The 17,944-nt window shown below is 45.0% G+C and overlaps 1 protein-coding gene across 2 annotated transcripts in view; it reads left to right on the forward strand.

The window, feature by feature from the left end:
- The window catches only part of TG (thyroglobulin), a 211,619-nt gene that overhangs the window by 8,642 nt on the left and 185,033 nt on the right, over positions 1-17,944 (forward strand). For both annotated transcript variants that reach the window (XM_030553857.1, XM_030553858.1), the window contains exons 5-10: positions 614-773; positions 6,600-6,706; positions 8,050-8,193; positions 9,294-9,479; positions 12,285-13,349; positions 15,409-15,996. In XM_030553857.1, the coding sequence (XP_030409717.1) occupies positions 614-773; positions 6,600-6,706; positions 8,050-8,193; positions 9,294-9,479; positions 12,285-13,349; positions 15,409-15,996 (2,250 nt within the window). The remainder of the gene's footprint in view (positions 1-613; positions 774-6,599; positions 6,707-8,049; positions 8,194-9,293; positions 9,480-12,284; positions 13,350-15,408; positions 15,997-17,944) is intronic.

Below are 17,944 nucleotides of genomic sequence, written 5' to 3' on the forward strand. Positions count from 1 at the left end.
TTGGATACATAAGCAGGGGAATCTCAAGTCAGAGGTTATTTTACCTCTGTTTTGGGCACTGCTGCAACCACTGCTGGAATGCTGTGTCCAGTTCAGGTGTCCACAATTCATGACTAGAAAGGATTAGAAAACCTGCCTTATAATGGCAGACTGAAGGAGCCCAATCTTTTTTGTTTAACAAAGAGAAGGTGAAGGGGGGAGGGGGACTTGATTACAGTCTGTAAGTACCTGCCTGGGAAACAAATATTTAATAATGGGCTCTTTAACCTAGCAGAGAAAGGTATAACATAATCCAGTGTCTGGAAGTTGAAGCTAGACAAGTTCAGGTTGGAAATAAGGCTTAAATTTTTAATAGTGAGAGTAATTAACCATTGGAGCAATTTACCAGAGTCATGGTGCAATCTCCATCACTAACCACTTTTATATCATGATTGGATGTTTTTCTGAAAGATCTGTTTTAGGAATTATTTTGGGGACTTCTATGGCCTGTGTTGTAGAGGAGGACAGACTGCCTGATCACGGCTCTGGCCTTGGAATCTATGAAGCTTGTGGCTTGCTGTCATGCAGTCGTGGGAAGATGAATTCATGACAGTGAATGCTTGTTTTCCGTCAGGTCCGGGGAGCTGTGAGATCCGAGACCGTCGCATTCTGCATGGAGTTGGGGAAAGGAGTCCACCACAGTGCTCAGCAGATGGAGAATTTTCGCCTGTCCAGTGCAAATTTGTCAACATGACGGACATGATGGTCTTTGATCTTGTTCACAGTTATAACAGGTAGGAGCAGACATTTCTGCAACTGAGTGGAAATTCTGCAGACCTCCGTGAGTCATTACATCCTTGCATATTCCAGCTGTAGCCCACACTAACCTCAGTGAGTCTTTGTCTCCCTCTGCCGGTTGGACCAGATAAATAGCTTGACAGGTCGTCTGTTTCCCAAAAGTGAACAGACTTATGTTAGTTTACTCAGTAGCGGTTTGTGCTTTAAAAACCAGAGCCAGCTCATCAACCCCGCAGGCAATGGAACCAGAGTATCCTTACACACCCTCAGCTACCTCAGTATGATCGTCTTTTGTACAGTGTCTGTCATCCAAGGCAGCCCTCACCATACAGAATGAAATAACGCAATGAACGAGCTAGATAAGAGCAGCAGGAGAGAGAAATTAAGAGGGACAAGTAAGAGATGAAAGATGTTCCCACTGGAGACCTGGACACAGATGCAGAGTCAGTGAGGTGGCTGTTTCATCTCTCAGCTGGCAGAGCAGAGGCTCTTGCACCCACAGTGGTGAGGGTGCGTGAAAGGACATTGCAGCAAGTCAGCCACTGGGAGACGAACAGAGGGTGAAAAGAGGAGTACAGAGAGAGACTGGGGCTCTTTCATGGCTGGAGCAGGCCATTGGGGGACTTACAAATATTAAAACATACAGATGGGGCAGGAAACACTAGTCCTGTTGAGGTGCAGGAAGAGGGAGGGAAGTAGTAAGGTTTGCCATGGAGGGACAGGGATTGGAAAAGGGGACCTGACTGGGGACAGCTCTTGTGCACAGCTGCTGTTCAGGCTGAGTTCAATTGTTCTGTGAAACAGTTTTGCCTGCCTCTCTCTAATGCGGCTAACTGCTCACGACTTCAGACTCATTGCTTGTCGCTTTCCACTAGAGGGCAGTAAAGTAAACGTAATGCCTGTCTTCTGGCTGAAGCCTATTACAGTGGCAAGAGAGTCTAATTTAAATATGAATCTTGTTGTTCTGAGTTTTGGTCTTTAATTTAAGCAAAAATAAAAGTACCGCAAGGCAGGCCAAGTGCCTGGTGCAAATTTGTCAGTGTGTCAGAAGAGGCTATTTGGCACGTGAAAGAGAATGTCTGTTTCACTAGTTGGTTGGTGGGTATGGACAACCAAAAGAGCAACTAGAGTGAAGAAAGTGATGCTTTAAAATGATATTTTGCTGTTCCCATTGGGAGTTTTGCCTAGAAAGTGGCTTCAGGACTAGGTTTGAGTAGCTTCCCTATCACCGTATAAATCCAAGCAAGATTGTTTTTACTTCCAGCTTTCTACCTTTCTCTCTAGGAACTTATATAGACCCATTACTGCAACATCTGAGCACCTCGCAGTCTTTAATGTATTTATCCTCACAACACCCTAGTGAGGTAAGACAGGGATATTATCTCCATTGTGCACATGAGGAACTCAGGCAGAGAGGCTAGATAACTTGCCCAAGGTCACACAAAAAGCCTGTGGCAGAACAGGGACTTGAACCCAGGTCTTCCAAGATGCAATGCCCTAACCACCTAACCTTGGGTTCCTTTGCACCCAAGAATGACACTCAAAACATGAACATTCTCTTCTACCTAAAAAAGCCCCAGCCGCAATAATCAAAATTACCCTGAAACAAATCAACCTTACAAGAATGGAAATAAATAAAATCAGCCCAGAAGCCCTACTCCAAGCATGATAAGGAGGGGAGCCAGGGATTCAAGGAGTCCATGAGGGACTTCGCTATTGCTATTGATTTTCCATGGAAGGTGCTCAGATGCTGTGGTGTTGATCAGCAGATCAAAATCCTGAGATAGAAAGGTAGGAGTTTGGGAGCTGAGAAGCCAAACTATTTTCTTTCTATTTCCTGTATCATTTCCTCCTCAGTAAAGTTGCTGGGGCAGATCTCTCAGCTGCTGTAAATTGTCATAGTTCCATGAAGGTTCTACCTCTCTGTGTTGTTTGGTTGTTGATGTACAGAACACAACTCAGCTGCTTTTCTTGACACTGGATATGGTCAGTAAACGATGTATACAATTGGAGCTGCACAATCTGATGATTCCTTAGAATCACTTAAAAATGAACAATAATGTAAGCCAAGACCCCACTTTCCTTGATGATACCAACAAATCCATGTATCTCTCCTTTCCTTTTCCATTTTCTTTATGCCTGCTCCCATCTCAGAACACATAGGACAGAAACACGAACATGGCCACAGTTCACACATCTGCTTCAGCCATTTTTGTGACTGGGTATGAGAGTTAAGATGTTGGCCATGTTGTCATTATCCACTGCTGGACAAGGACGAGCAAATAGTGGAGACAACGGTTAAAAAAGGAATAGCGAATGTAAGGGGTGGATTTTCAAACCTAGGCACATGCAGTCCTAGATGCATTCTTATGTGGGCCTGATTTGTTCTTTTTGCATTTTATTTAGTCATATTCTGACCTCAGGACAGAAATGACCAATACCAGGATATGACCATGTGTCTATCCACACATTACACATGGCATAATTTGGTCTGTAGTATATTTTTAAATTGAATTATTTAAAAAATCATGTCCAGAAATGTATTTACCCAGCAGCCTGTCTGAAAGCTGTACATATTCAGATGCCATGGTGATAGGCATGGTATAAGAACCTGAATTGACTAGAAGACTCCCATGGCCAGTATCATCTATCTATTAGACTGGTATCTACACTACCCTTCCTCTTTATGTCCATTCTTCTACCCATGACAGTATCCTTTCTTACTTCATTTTCTTCCCTCTCAATGTTAAAATCCTTCATGGAGGTAACCTGGACATCTCCCAACCATCTCCCCCCAATTCCTACTTTAAAGCTCTCTTAATTAGTTGTGCCAGCCTCCATCCTAGAAGTCTGTTTCCCTCCCTACTCAGGTGAATTCCATCCCGAGAGAGCAGTCCTCTGTCCATGAATGCCTCCCAGTGGCCATACATCCCAAAGCTCTCCTTATAGCACCACTGCCTGAGCCATTTGTTGATCGTCGTAATCTTGTCACACCTTTGTTGCCCTTCTCTAGAAACAGGCAGAATCCCACTGAAGATCACCTGAGCCTCAATTTCCTTAGGCGTCTTCCCCAGCCTGGCATAGTCTCCCTTGATCCGTTCCAGCAAGAATCTAGCCCTATCTCTTGTTCCCACGTGAAGGACAATCAGTGGATTCTTTCCCACTCCTGTTAGGATCCTCTTCAGCCTCAGGTCCACATCCCATATCTTAGCACCTGGCAGACAGCACATCCTTTTGTTCCCTGGATCAGCTCTGGTTACAGGTCTGTCTATCCTTCTCAGAAAGGAGTCCCCAATCACGTAGATCTGCCTTTTCCTGGTGATGGTGCAATTCTCTGGTCAATCCCCTGCTCCCTCTGGCTGCAAGTCCTCTCAATTCCTATTCATCCTTGCAATCCTCCACAAACCATCCCGTATCCTCCTGGGGCTTATATTTGGTGGTGTTATCTCCATTGATGCTTGCCCTCTTCCTATAGGACTAGCTGCTCTTCTCTTCTTCCTTACCCTCTCACCTTCAGCGACCACCTACTGTGCCCCTTCTTCATTTTCCAACTCTGCAAACCTCTTCCTGAGCTCTATTTCTCCTTTACTAGCCCATCTTTTCCTCTGCCCAGTTCTCTTAGTCACATGCTTCCACTGTTCACTTTCCTCACCCAGCAGTCTCACCCTTGGTCCTGCTTCCATCTGCAAGTCTGAGCTTTTCCCTTCAGACTCCTCATATCTTTGCTCCATCATCCACTCGAACCCCCTTCTAAACTCAACCAGAGTTTCCACCTGCATCTCCAATCCTCAGATCTTTTCCTCCATCAGCTCTATCAGGCAGCACTTCATGCAGACAGAACTCTTTTCAGATACCCCTCCAGGATCATGTACATGCCGCAGCTTCCACATGCAGTCATCTTCATTGTCTTCTACTGCTTGAGTCACTACTACTGCTGCCTCTGTATCTGTCATAGGCTTCCCACCCTCTCCTCCAACAGAAGTCCCACTCAGACTCCCCTGTTTACAGCTGTGTTTGCTGGCTTCCATGCCGCTGTAGCTGTCTGTGATTAGCACACAGGTCCCTTCTGGCTTTAATAATTTGTTACTGAATTTCTTCCTTACCCCAATAACAATCCATCTATGTCCTGGAGCATGATATTTGATTGCTCTTCTTTTATCATGCCAACTTTATTGTTAGTGGGCAGATTCTCTCTTGGGGTGTGGCAGCAGTGTAAAGGGGCCCCAAAGATGATTTAACCAGCCCATGGAGGATTGTTCCAGAGTATGAGTAATCATCTGTGGTGTGAAGCTGATGTAGGGGCTCTTACATCCCTCCTCTCATTTCACTCCTGGAAGTGTGGCCAAGACAGCCCTATGCCAGACTGATACTTGGCTGCAGTTTTGGTCTCTTGGGAATGTTGCAGCCTGGCGTTAGTCAGAGCAGCCCCAAGACTGCTGTAGTATCCACAAGCTACGGCATGAGGGACCAGCCCTGTACACAGCTGCAGTAGAACCAGGGGAAAGCAAAGAGGGGCTTCAAACTCCTTTGTGCAACATCCCTGACCAGTATCCCAGGGTCCAGTCCAGAATGTATCTACCCCTCCACTCACCCAGTCTCAGGTTTTTATACAGCATAAATCACCATGGTATCTAAGGGTGTAATACGTTATTTCTGCTTATTAAAGCATCTATAGTTGTTGAAAAGCCTGACTAGATTATTTGATTCTGTTTACTTCTTTGGTAATGAATTTCACAGCCCTTTGCTGGATTTCACCACACAACTGCACACAGCTGGGAGGTGTGTGCCTACATCACATTTAGAAATATGAGCATGGATGTATAATGCTAATCTGATGGTATTAAAAAGCGGGGAAATGGTTTCATTTGTCATACTGCCTGAACCTAGAGTACTGTATCTTCTAATTGCTTGAAGAAGCCCTGGTATATCTGTCAGCTAAAATCACACAGATTATGGATTTTTTTTTCAACTCTGACCATATTAAGTTTCCTTCTTAAATCATTCCTTTGCTGGAATCTGGCTATCGTCACTACTAGAATATGTTAAAAGAATCCAGAGCTCCTTTGATCTCCAGAAATAAGAGTCAGTCTCACTTGTAATATGTTTAAAAAAACTTTCCTTTTAATCCATTGACCCATGTTTTCATAATGTAACAGATTAGTGTTAGTTTGTATCTGCTGTTCCATGCTTAATTCAGCATGGAAAGCAGATGTGGGGGTAAAAAAACAACCTCTTTGTTTAGGCTTTCTGTCATCTTGTGTGACTTTGTGGAAAGCTGCTAATGAGAGGGTATTTGTAATTGCATTAGCCTCACTGACACATTTTACAATTTTTGCTGCGCTTTCAAAGGTGGGACCAGGATCCAAAATTATTTCTCAACGTTTCTGCCGCCTCCATCATTTTAGTACATTAGGTGCTAATAACAGGACTAATAATGACCTGAAATCAGACCAAGAAATGACCTAATTGCCCTTTGCTCGTTGGGTTCTGTTATCCAGGACGAAGGTGCTTAGGCTCGTTTGTTGAGGAAACACACGTATAAACTCTTGTTGTATATAGTGAATAAGGCAAATCTTGGACTAATCCTGATCTGTGGGGAGCCAGAACACATTGCTCCATAGTCTAAGGCCTTGTTAATAAAAGGAAACACTAAAATTTGAATCACAGTGGAGTAAGGTTGACATAATTAGCCCCAGAAGTGCCATAATGCCTTTTTTCTGTGATCCCTGCAGTGGGAGTTTGGGAAAGAATATGATTTCTTTGTTATTGTCAAAGGGTCACCACAAACTTTCCACTTCATAACCTGTTGCTTTTCCTTTTAGGTTTCCAGATGCATTCCAGACATTTAGCTCCTTCAGAAGCATGTTTCCAGAGGTCTCTGGGTACTGCTACTGCGCTGACAGTCTGGGGCGGGAATTAGCAGAGACTGGTAAGTGCCTTCCAAAATCTGGTCTGTCTTAGCAACAAGACTCAGAATTCCTCAGAGAAGGGTAGATAATGAACAAACACCAGAACCACAGCTTCATTGCAGTGAGAAAGCTAAGAGCTAAGCTGGAGTCTTCTGTGAGCAGGCACAGCAGTTGATTGTACCAGACACACATCTGTGGCAAGATCACTTAAGGATGGTGATTACTAGCTACATTTTCTCATTAAGAGTGTCTGACCAAAGCATCATCAGTTGCACTAGCCAGCCCAGTTTAGCCGTGATCAGAAGTTATTTTCCCATTGTTGTTGAGTCCTTGCTGTCAATAGTCCAGTTCCTACTGGGCTGGTTGCATATCAGAAAGCCACCAACACAACCGGCTGCCTCATTAGCAGTCTCAGCAGAGAGGTGCAGAACTGAATGGACCTGAAGACTGAACAACTCCCTTCTCTGTAGAGCAGGAGTTCTCAACCTTTTTCTTTCTGAGCCCCCCACCCCGCCCACCTCCTAAACATGTTATAAAAACTCCACAGCCCACTTGTGCCACAACAGCTGTTTTTCTGCTAGCACTAGGAGGTAGCAAGAAGGGTAACTGCTCGAGGCCCCGTGACACAGGGGGCCCCGCAAAGCTAAGTTGCTCAGGCTTCGGCTTCAACCCCAAGTGGTGGGGCTTTGGCTTTCTGCCTTGGGCCCAGCAAGTCTGTTATAAAGAGGATGGTGCCCAACTGGTCTCTATTTCCAGTGAAAGTAGGACAAGAAGTAATCAGCTTAGTCTTCAGCAAGGGAGATTTAGATAAAAATATTAGACATTAGGAAAAACTTTCATACTATAAGTGTAGTTAATCACTGTAACAGGCTTCCAAAGGAAGCTGTGGAATCCCCATCACTGATGAATAGGTTAGACAAACACCTGTCAGGGATGGTCTAGGTTCACTTGGTCCTGTCTCAGGCTGGGATAGGGGCTAGGTGACCCCTTGAGGTCCCTTCCAGCCCTACATTTCTGTGATTCTGACACTGTTTGTCCAGTCACCCATGCACAGTTACAGCTTGCTTAGCTACCACAAAGCAGCTCAACCCAGCTCTGAAACAGATAGATAGTTTCCTAGGGGGTAGATCATGCAGTCCTCACTCATTTAGGTAGGCACTCACTCACACAAATAGTTCAGTGGGGCTATGTATGTGACCATATGCCTATCATCTAGCTTCATAATTTGCATGATGGAGGAGTCGATGTTTGTCTGGTAGGAGGCATCCATTTCTGTCACCTCTCAGCTGTATATAAATGGCAGATGAAGCTTCTCTTTTTAAAATGCCCCCCACCTGTGCTGAAAAGCTCTCTTCTCTCACAGGCTTGGAACTGCTGCTTGAGGAAGTTTATGATACAGTTTTCACCGCATTGCAACCTGCCCACACATTTGCTGAGACCAGCATCTATCGGATTCTGCAGAGACGGTTTCTGGGGGTGCAGCTAGCGACCTCTGGCAGGTTCAGATGTAAGTACAGTAGCACCAGACTGGAGTCCCAGGGGTGACACGAGACTTCTGGAATGCAAGTATGATCGCCATGCTCTTGGCTGGCACACAGGGGACTGAACCAGGAACCTGCAGAGCTAAAAGCATGAGCTGCTACTACGTGAAATGGAGAGCTCATCTTCATTAGCTGGGGCTCTGCAGACCAGGCACAGTGTGGGACTTTTAACACGCACTCACCAGGAGAATGCAATGCCTCATTACCGAAGCAGGTATTCTTTCAGCTAGACGGAAATCATTTGCCTTTCATATTTTTGGTGTTAGCTGATCACTCTTGGGGTCAGGAAGGAATTTTTCCTTCTCACATGGATAGCATTGTGAAATAGACCCTGGCTGCATATATTCAGACATGACAGTTATCAACAGAGAACAAAGCACAGACTCTCAGCCCCTCTAGCACCGTAACAGCCGTTTGAGAGAGGCTTGATCACCTGTGCTAAGACACTGTATTACAAATGGGTAGTTGCATGATGAGAGCTTTACATCATCCTCTAAAGCTGCTACAGGTATAGACCCTTATATACACTCTGGCAGATGTAAAATGAGTTGGTGGCCTCAGATCCATTCCTAGTGTACAGACAGCACAGCACAGCCAGCATTCATCTTAATATTTGCAGCAGAGAGGCCAGGGATTGTCGTGTCCGGGAAATGCAAATACCATCCTACCAGGCCCAGGGTAAGGAAATGCGGGGCTGGCTCATATTGCCATTGCCTGTGCTGGACTCATTGCATGGAAAAAGAGAGATTTTACACTGTCTGTCCACTTGATACCATTAAATCCACTTTAAAAGCAAATGCATATGTAGCCCTGCTCTATCGAATGAGAAATTACTGCATTTATAGTTATGCAATAGCTACTAAAATGGCTGAAAAGTGTGTTGACTTTTCAGTCTCTATTATTTACTTTGAGGAAGGAATTCTAACAATTAAAAAAATCTAAGCATCAGGGCCTTCCCTGAACAAATGTCAAGGAGTTATTCAGACATGACAGAACCAGGACTGAATGCAGATTTGCTCCAACACTTAACACTTTTCCTCCATAACTAGCAGTATTTCTCTTCCAGGCCCCTCTAAATGTGAGGTCGAGAGGTTTGCAGCCATTCGCTTCAGACATACTTATAGTCCATCTTGTGAAGATAATGGGGACTATGCCCCAGTGCAGTGCGAGCAAGAAGAAGCATGTTGGTGTGTGGACCCTGAGGGGCGGGAGGTCCAGGGAACGAGGAGGCAAGGGCAGCTCCTGACTTGTGGTATGTATTGGAGTGATATAGTAATAAATTCCTGGCACTAATTTTCACATAAGATGTATCCTCCCCAATCCTCCTGAAAGGTTTGTTAGATTTTGGAACAAAATACCACAGTTATTGTCAGAATTTCCTGCAAGCTTCTATTTTCTCTCCACCCCTTTTTCTTCTCTGGCCCTACAGCTGCACAATACACAGTCCTGTGAGAGAACAGCAGTACCACTAACTAGACTTCATCTCCTTCCCATCCAACCCAGTGATGGCCCCCAATCCAGGACCTCACATCAGCACCCCTCTCTCCTAGCCTTTATCCTGAAATGGGAGTGTCCCCTTAGTGAAAAGTGCAGCACTAGTTCTCTTGTCAATATTGCCAAGCCCAAGCATTCAGAAATTATGAATCCGGCACTGAAAATTTATTAGATTTTAAAAACAAATGGTGGGTTCCTTTTATTTGCCTTCCTGATTTTGGCTCCTTTTGGGTTCATATTTTCAAGCATTTCCCCCTAATTATGACAGCAAGGAAGTTACATTTGTTTTGAAATAGAAGCTGAGATTCACCTGACTCCAAGAACTGGGACTTTAAGAAAAACACTCAATATCACAAGGCTTTGTGACAAAATTGAGAGTGTTGGTGACACTGCACTTGTATGATGCCTCTGGTGTGGGGGTGCATTGCTTCTGAGGTCTCTTTCCAGCCACCTTTTTCCCCATCTCTGTCCCTGTGTTACTTGACCATGAAGGTTGCCAAATCCCATAGAGGCAAATGAAGAAAAGATGTGTGAACTGCCATTTCATGATACGAGGGAGATTTCATTAAGGAAAAAAATGCATCAAGCTGGAGCCCAAAATGAAAGATGACAGCAGAAAATGTCAAAGGGGTCAGATGGGGCAGGGAAGGATTTGTTTAAAATCCTTCATTCTGGAGAGTAATGCCTAAATGTTCACGTTCGTGCTGGAAGGTTGGAGCTACAAAGGTTAATGCAGGCAGCCTTCAGCAAAATTAGTTTCTCTGTCTACTAGACATAGTTATGCCATGTAGACAAAGAAACAATCAATTCTGGGTGTCACTCATGATCCAGAGTCACTATAAGCTTTTGGTAAAGGTGGGTTTACTGTAAAATGAAACTGTTTGCCCGCCTTCAAGGCTGATGAGCAAGGATATTGCAAAAGAGACTCTGGGAGGCCTCTGCATCTGGCAGGGCTGGTTGTTTTCTCTCTGACTGCTTCTCTGAGATCTTCTGATGGGTTTTTGTGACATAACTTGAGGCTGTTTGAAACTCAGGTATGCAGTTTTTTTATTTTTTATTTTTTTGCAAACTCAGGAAATCTAAGCAGAGAAATTGGAGGTTCTGCCGACGAACCACTGAAAAGGAATTTTCACAAGGATATATTCTTCGGGAGACTGGTCTAGCAGCCACATGCAATACAGTCGTCACATTTTTTTAAATCTACTCTTTCTGATATTACAGGAGTTCTTTGTCAAGCAAACTGTCTTCTCTTTACATGCTGGTGTGATTTGCTTCAAGGAGGGGAGCGGAGAATGTTTTAGAAGCATGTATTTGTTTCTTATTGACATTTTGGGGGATGTGAATTTGTGTGGGTCAAAAGTGCTGGCCTATGTGATCCCTCGAAGGACCTCACCCAAAAGAAACACAAATAGCCACCCCTCCACTAAAAATAAGGAAGGGGAGAGCTACAAAAGGACTAGGATCAACTAATTAAGGGAGCGAATCCAAAAGCAGGAAAGGGAGTGCAGGCTATGAGGTGCAAATGAAGGAGCCAGAAGGGGACACCAAGTATAGATCCTCCGTCAAGGGGCTGGCTTACTGGAATCCTAGGAGGTGGTGGGTGGATCCCACCAGAGCTAAAGGCCCACCCCCTTAAGTGTGGTGAGGTTCACATGAACTGGGGGACAACAAATGAAAAAACAAGAACAGGAGTAAGGGTTAAAAGTTCAAAATGAGGGTCTTGCATGGGGACATAGACCAGAGAATCTCAGACAAGTTGCTGGATAGATAGCCTAAAAGACTGAAATGTTTATCCACAAAGCAGGTACAATAGCATCCGTGCAAGCTACCGCACCCGTGTGTGTCAAACCTGCGCTGAGCACTAGAGAGGAAAGGGTAGTTTAGTCTCTGTGTGGCCTCAGCAGAGGCTGCCATGAACACTAACAATGATGACTGTGGGTTCTAGGATTTTTGTGAGATGGTCGGTTCTCGCCAGCCCCAGAGCAAACAACCACTACTGTGCCTTGGCCCTCCAGCTGACCCCCAAATCCTAAAGCTCTGAATGTCACCAAGCCATTTCCTGGTGACCTAACAAGCACAGAAAGGGGTTGGGATTGGGGGCAGAAGGATTACTTATAAAAGAGGTGTGTCAGTATTTAGTTTATAATCATCTACACCCAAAGTTTTTAGTCCCATTTCCCCATTACTTCACTTAGCCTTTCAGGCAAATCCACAGTTTCCTAGGGAAGCTGATCCCAGTCGGTGCCCAATTCTCCCCAAACTCATTCTTTTTTCCCTTAGGAAAAGGCCTCTCTTCATGCACCTTTCTGGGGCTGTTTTTCCTTTAGCCCTCTTTCACCTCTCTGTGTTCTTGGATGCTGCCTCTCCTCCTCTTCCCCCCCCCACCCAGGATGAGCTGGGTCTGGTTTATATACACCCACCCCACACCCCTCCCATTCCCAGCAGCCTCTGAGAAGATTGGTTAATGGAATCATCTGCTTGGGGATTATTCCCCCTCCGATGTGACAGCTCATACTATGTCACTAATACCAAAATATTTGTCTACTTGTTTTCCTGTGTCCAGGTGAAGAACGAGCATGTGCCACAGAGAGACAGCAGGCTCTATCGAGGCTTTTTTATGGACCTGTTGGGCACTTCAGTCAGCACAGTTTGTTTGACATCCCAAATGTAAAGTCAGAGACTATAGTCAGGTTTTCAAGCTCTTGCCCTCCTTCCTTCAAGGAGCTGTTTGTGGACTCTGGATTGCTATCTCCTATCACAGCAAAGCAGAATGCCAGCCAGCTGTTCGCACTAGAATCCATTCTCAGTGACGCTGTCAGAGGGATGTTTCCATCAAGACAGTTAGCTCGAATCGCCCTTCGGTTCACCACCAACCCAAAGCGCTTCCAAGAAAACCTGTTTGGAGGAAAGTTCCTGAAGAACCTGATCCAGTTTAACTTTACAGGAGCGCTCGGCACTAGAGGGAAATTCAGCATTGGCCAGTTTTTCCAGCAGGGAGGCGTGACAGGAATGGACAACGGAGGAGGCTTTGCAGAACGACCAGAGGGGTTGTCACTGGAAACATCAAAGGAGAGCTTCAATTTGGGTCAACCTCTTGTGGATAGCTTTGGCCGCACAGTTAGTTTACAGGACAATCAGAATGGGGTGGAATTTCTTGCTTCTCTTCTGGAACTTCCAGAGTTTTTTGTCTTTTTACAACATGTTATTTCTGTCCCTGAAAACATCGCTGAAGATTTAGGTGAGGTGGTAAAAATGGCCTTAAAGTCCAAAGATTGCACTGAGCAGCCCATGAATTTATTTGTTCCAACATGCACCAAGGAGGGGAGGTATGAGGAAGTTCAGTGCTATGAAGCCATGTGCTGGTGTGTGGACTCGCGAGGTAAGGAAGTCCCAGGCTCAAGAGTGCTAGGCAAACGTCCAAGGTGTCCCACTGAATGTGAGAAGCAAAGGGAAAGTCTGCAAAGCTTGAAACAGAGCCAACCTGCAGGATCTGATCTGTTTGTTCCCTCTTGTACAACGGAAGGAGGTTTCCTACCGGTCCAGTGCTATGGAACTAATTGCATCTGCGTTGATTTGGAAGGCAGAGCTATTCCAGGAACAACAAGAAAAGCTGGGGAGCCCATGCAGTGTAAGTCTAGGGATTATTGCTTTAGGAGTGTGTTTTTTTTTTTTTGTAGGGATTGTGCATGCTACTTCTCTTCTTATTCAATATTGGAAATATATGGGCTAGTGTGTGAGAGCACAACTGCCCTCTGCTGGAAAGGGATAGCTTGAGGGGGAGGGATAGCTCAGTGCTTTGAGCATTGGCCTGCTAAACCCAGGGTTATGAGTTCAATCCTTGAGGGGGCCACTTAGGGATCAGGACAAAAAATTGGTCCTGCTAGTGAAGGCAGGGGACTGGACTTGATGACCTTTCAAGATCCCTTTCAGTTCTAGGAGATTGGTATATCTCCAGTTGTTGTTGTTATTATTATAAAGAATTAGAGGTGGTCCAGCATTTGTTCATGTAGCCCTCTAATGGTTGGAGGATCACAGAGAATATACCCTCAAATGTTCCTAGCGATAAGGAACAGTCCCCCTTAGCACAAGTGGGTGTAGAGCCTGCACATTCAGAGCAGAAGGATGTGAGCCCTATCCTTGTTAATGAGCATATCTCTGAGTTCTGTCCCTGCTGATGGCCTTGTGGCCACTGTGAATGGTGTAGCTAGGGACCATGCAACCCAGTGAGTCCATGCAATTGATACATCATACTGTGCCTCAGGAATAGCCTGTCTTTCGATAGAGTGGAAAGCTGCTTTTCTTATGGGACAAAATAATCCATGCAAATGCCATTGACCCTCTTTGGGTTGGACCCAGGACATTCCGAGCTAAACCTATGAGCTTCTGTTACTTGAGCTACAAGACTGTGTCCCTCAGCTGCTAGCTGTAGGAAACACATTAACTTCATGTGTGCACCACCCACTAAAAGGGACAAAGGCCAAAACACTTAATGTGGGTCCCACAGTCAGTTCAGAAAATTGAGCATCAAATGTTACCTGTCTCTTATATAGCGATTTTCATTGTAAATGAAGCTGATGATTAGATGTTCTAGTGCGTAAGTATGACACTGGGCATAAGCCTATAACAGGTAATCACAGCCCCCCTCCACTCTTCTATTAATATGATATAATGGCAGAGAGAAGTGCCTTAGCTAAAAAAAGGGGTCTTATATTGACACCTAAAGCTCAGTGGGCTTGAACAATGGCAGATGGGCAGAGGAAGCTGGTCCCAGAGGCCCAGGCCCGGATTGAGAATAACCTGCTGCACATTTTGGAGAGTTCAGCATCAGAAAACAATAGCAAAGCAGCCAGCAAATTGTTACTGCTGATGGTCCAAATGGAGAGAGAGAGATCTCAATAGCTATGTCCTGCAGCATTTAGGGATTCATTGATTGCAATCTATAACCTGTTTGGCCCACAGTCAGAAGCAAACAGGTACCATAGCCAGGGGAGAGCACAAAACACTGGCGTTTTAGGTTCATAATGGTCTGCTGGACTCAAAGAGACATGCTACTACATTTTGCTGTTTTTATTGAGCCACTAGCAAGTGTTTACAAAATGAGATTTGGCCCTGACGTTGGCAGTTGTGGCCTCCAAAGGAGACAAACTGACATCTGTGTTTTTGTTTGAGGGATGAAGGTATGTCCTGTAAATGGCTGTAAAATGTATTTAGGTGAGAGAAGTGAGGATAGCAGTTCAAATTTCCTTTTAGATTGGGGTGAACATGCTCAGTAGTATTTTGCTACACAAGTATTCCCAGTGGCATCTATGGGGCTTGGTTTTTACTCCAGTGGGAATTTATCTGAATAAGGAGGGAGGGCAGATTTTCAAAGGTATTTAGGTACCTAGAGACACAGGTAGGGACCTCACCTGCTTAGGTGATTTTGAAAATCCCATTTGGTGCCTACCTGTATCTTTAGGTGCCTAAATGCCTTTGAAAATCTGCCCCTGGGTAAAAACCTCAGGATTTGGTCCTCTTTTAATAATGGGACAAATAATAATAATTGCCCCAAAATAGGCATACAATCAATAGTAACAATAAGCAATTTCTCTAAATGTGTTTGCAAAGTAACCAAGTTCAGGTCAGCTTGCATCACATACCTACAGTGCATTCCTGAGATTAATGAATGCATATTTTCCTTTTCCTAGGTCCAAGTGTTTGCCAAGTAACTGCTGCTCAGGTTTTTCTAAAGACGGTGCAGCTACTGTTATCAGACCCACATGCGCTGTCTCAGCTGTCCAGTGTTTACATCCCACAGTGTAGCACCGACGGTAACTGGAGACAGGTGCAATGCAATGGCCCACCTGAGCAAGCTTTTGAATGGTACCAAAGGTGGATCACCCAGAATAATGAAGGCAAAACTCTGCCTGTTGTTGGCCTGTTGAACATACTACTTGAATATAAAGAATTATCTTCTCAAGGCTTTGCAGCTTTTATTAAAGGCTTGTATGTGTCTGGCCACCAGAATATCTTCCCAGCATTGGCCAAGTATTCTTCTTTTGATGCTCTTCCTCCTGGAGTGCTGGAGGGCAACGTGACAGTTGTGTCAGAGAACATTTTATTGGATCCATATACATTCTGGCAGCTTCTGCATGGTCAGCTCACCCATTACCCGGGGTCCTACGCTGATTTCAGTGCCCTTTTAGGCCACTTTGAACTGCGCAATTGTTGGTGTGTTGACAGCAAGGGAGAAGAACTGCAAGGAACTAAGGCCAAGGCCAACAAGATCCCAGCATGTAAGTAACATGACAGGGTTTCTGGTTCTTTATTTACTCTAGTAAGAAAAATTCATCTAGAGAACTACGAAGTAAAAGGATATTGACTCAGGGAAGGACCCATTGATTCCACAGTCACTGCTAGCAAACAGCTGTCTTTTGGAAAAGAATAGATTGCCCCAACTTTAGTAGCAAGGCGTGTGGTGTATTGAAAACTGTTCAAATGACAAGCTATCACTTTAAGTTTCAAGGGTTTTCCTGCTTCTGCTTGCAGGCTAGGGAACTCTGTAGGCAAGGATTAGATCTGGGTTTTCTACAGTCAGTCTGCGAAAGATGCAGTTGGGTCCAAGATGGATTGAGTTGTGCCTTTCTGCCTTAGGTAGTAGCCCCTCTCTCTCTGTCTCTCTCCATTGATTGTTGTGTGTTAGATTTCTGGATTCTAAGAAATGAAGTAGTATTAAATTGCAGCCTTTCCGGAAGAGTATTTGTTTTGTTTCTAACTCAGAAGTTCTCAAACTGGGGGTCGGGACCCCTCAGAGGGTCGCGAGGTTATTACATGGGGGGTCATGAGCTGTCAGCCTCCACCCCAAACCCAGCGTTGCCTCCAGCATTTATAATGGTTTTAAATATATAAAAAATGTTTTTAATTTATGAGGGGTCGCACTCAGAGGCTTGCTATGTGACAGGGATCTCCAGTACAAAACTTTGAGAACCACTGTTCTAACTCTGTGTTTATGCCGTGAGCATAACATGGAGAAATAAAATAGGGAAAATCCTTTCTGTGGAAAAAATGACAGCCAGTCTTATACCAGGGTCAAGTAGATTTTATAATGTATGGTTACCATTTTTAGAATTTGAACACACTCAAAACACAGATAATGAGAAGGGGTTGAGCAAGTACAAATGGGTGTGGGACTTATGGAGGTAATAAATAACAAGTTATCAAAGTGATTTGTTACATGCACTTATCATACAAGCATTATGCTAAGGATAAAATAAAAACACTCTAAAGTAAGGTAAGAGGAATTTTCTTTGCTATTCTTATTACTCAGTGTTTTCTTGCCATCAACCTGATTCAGAAAAGCAGACCTTTTTAGGAAAGCACTTTATGTGTTTAAATCCTTTTGAGGTCAATGGGACTTAAGCACGTGATTAAAGTTAAACACATGCTTAAATGCATTCCTGAGTTAGGGCTGTAATTAGCATGGTATAGTCAGATGCTGCAGCGACCAGGACCACGTAAGTGACTAGACAGATAGGTTGGATTTTCAAAAGCACACAGCAGTGGCTTAACCCTGCTCCCATCAACTCAGTGGCAAAACTCCTCTGGAAGTCAGTGGGAGATGAGTAAGGTCAGCGCCGAATGCTTTTGAAAATCCCACCTGCACAGGTGTTGACTTCATCATTTCCCAGGGAGGTGCTTGATCCCTGCTCTGCACAAGGCCCTGCCCCCACAATACCCCTTCCCCCAAGGCCCCACCCCTGCCCTGCCTTTTCCTGCCCGTACCCTACCCCTCCTCTTCCTGTCCCTGCCCCCGCCCTGCTTTTTCCCTCCCCATTCTGCCCCCTCCTCTGAGCGCACCCTGCCCTCGCTCCGCCCCCTCCCTCCTGTACACCGCTGAACGGCTTATCTTGGCGGGTGTGAGGTGCTGGGAGGGAGGGGGAACAACTGATCAGTGGGGTCGGAAGCACTGTGGGTGAGGGGAAGGAGCTTACTGATGAGGCTGCTGGTAGGTGCTGAGCACCCACTATTTTTTTTTCCTGTGGGTGCTCCAGCCCTATGCTCACCTGTATATCATGTTGCTACCAAAGCAGTGGGGATCTGCATTGCACCACTTGGGTAGATGAGCTGTGAGATGGCCCTGGGAACTAGAATCACCATCTTAGTTCCTCATGTGGTGGCAGAAAGGACAAAGGGTGGAAAACTTCCAGTGGGAGAAAGAGCACACGAAAACTCAACTATCGGTTC

The sequence above is a fragment of the Gopherus evgoodei genome, chromosome 2, assembly GCF_007399415.2.
Source record: "Gopherus evgoodei ecotype Sinaloan lineage chromosome 2, rGopEvg1_v1.p, whole genome shotgun sequence".
Taxonomy (NCBI): domain Eukaryota; kingdom Metazoa; phylum Chordata; order Testudines; family Testudinidae; genus Gopherus; species Gopherus evgoodei.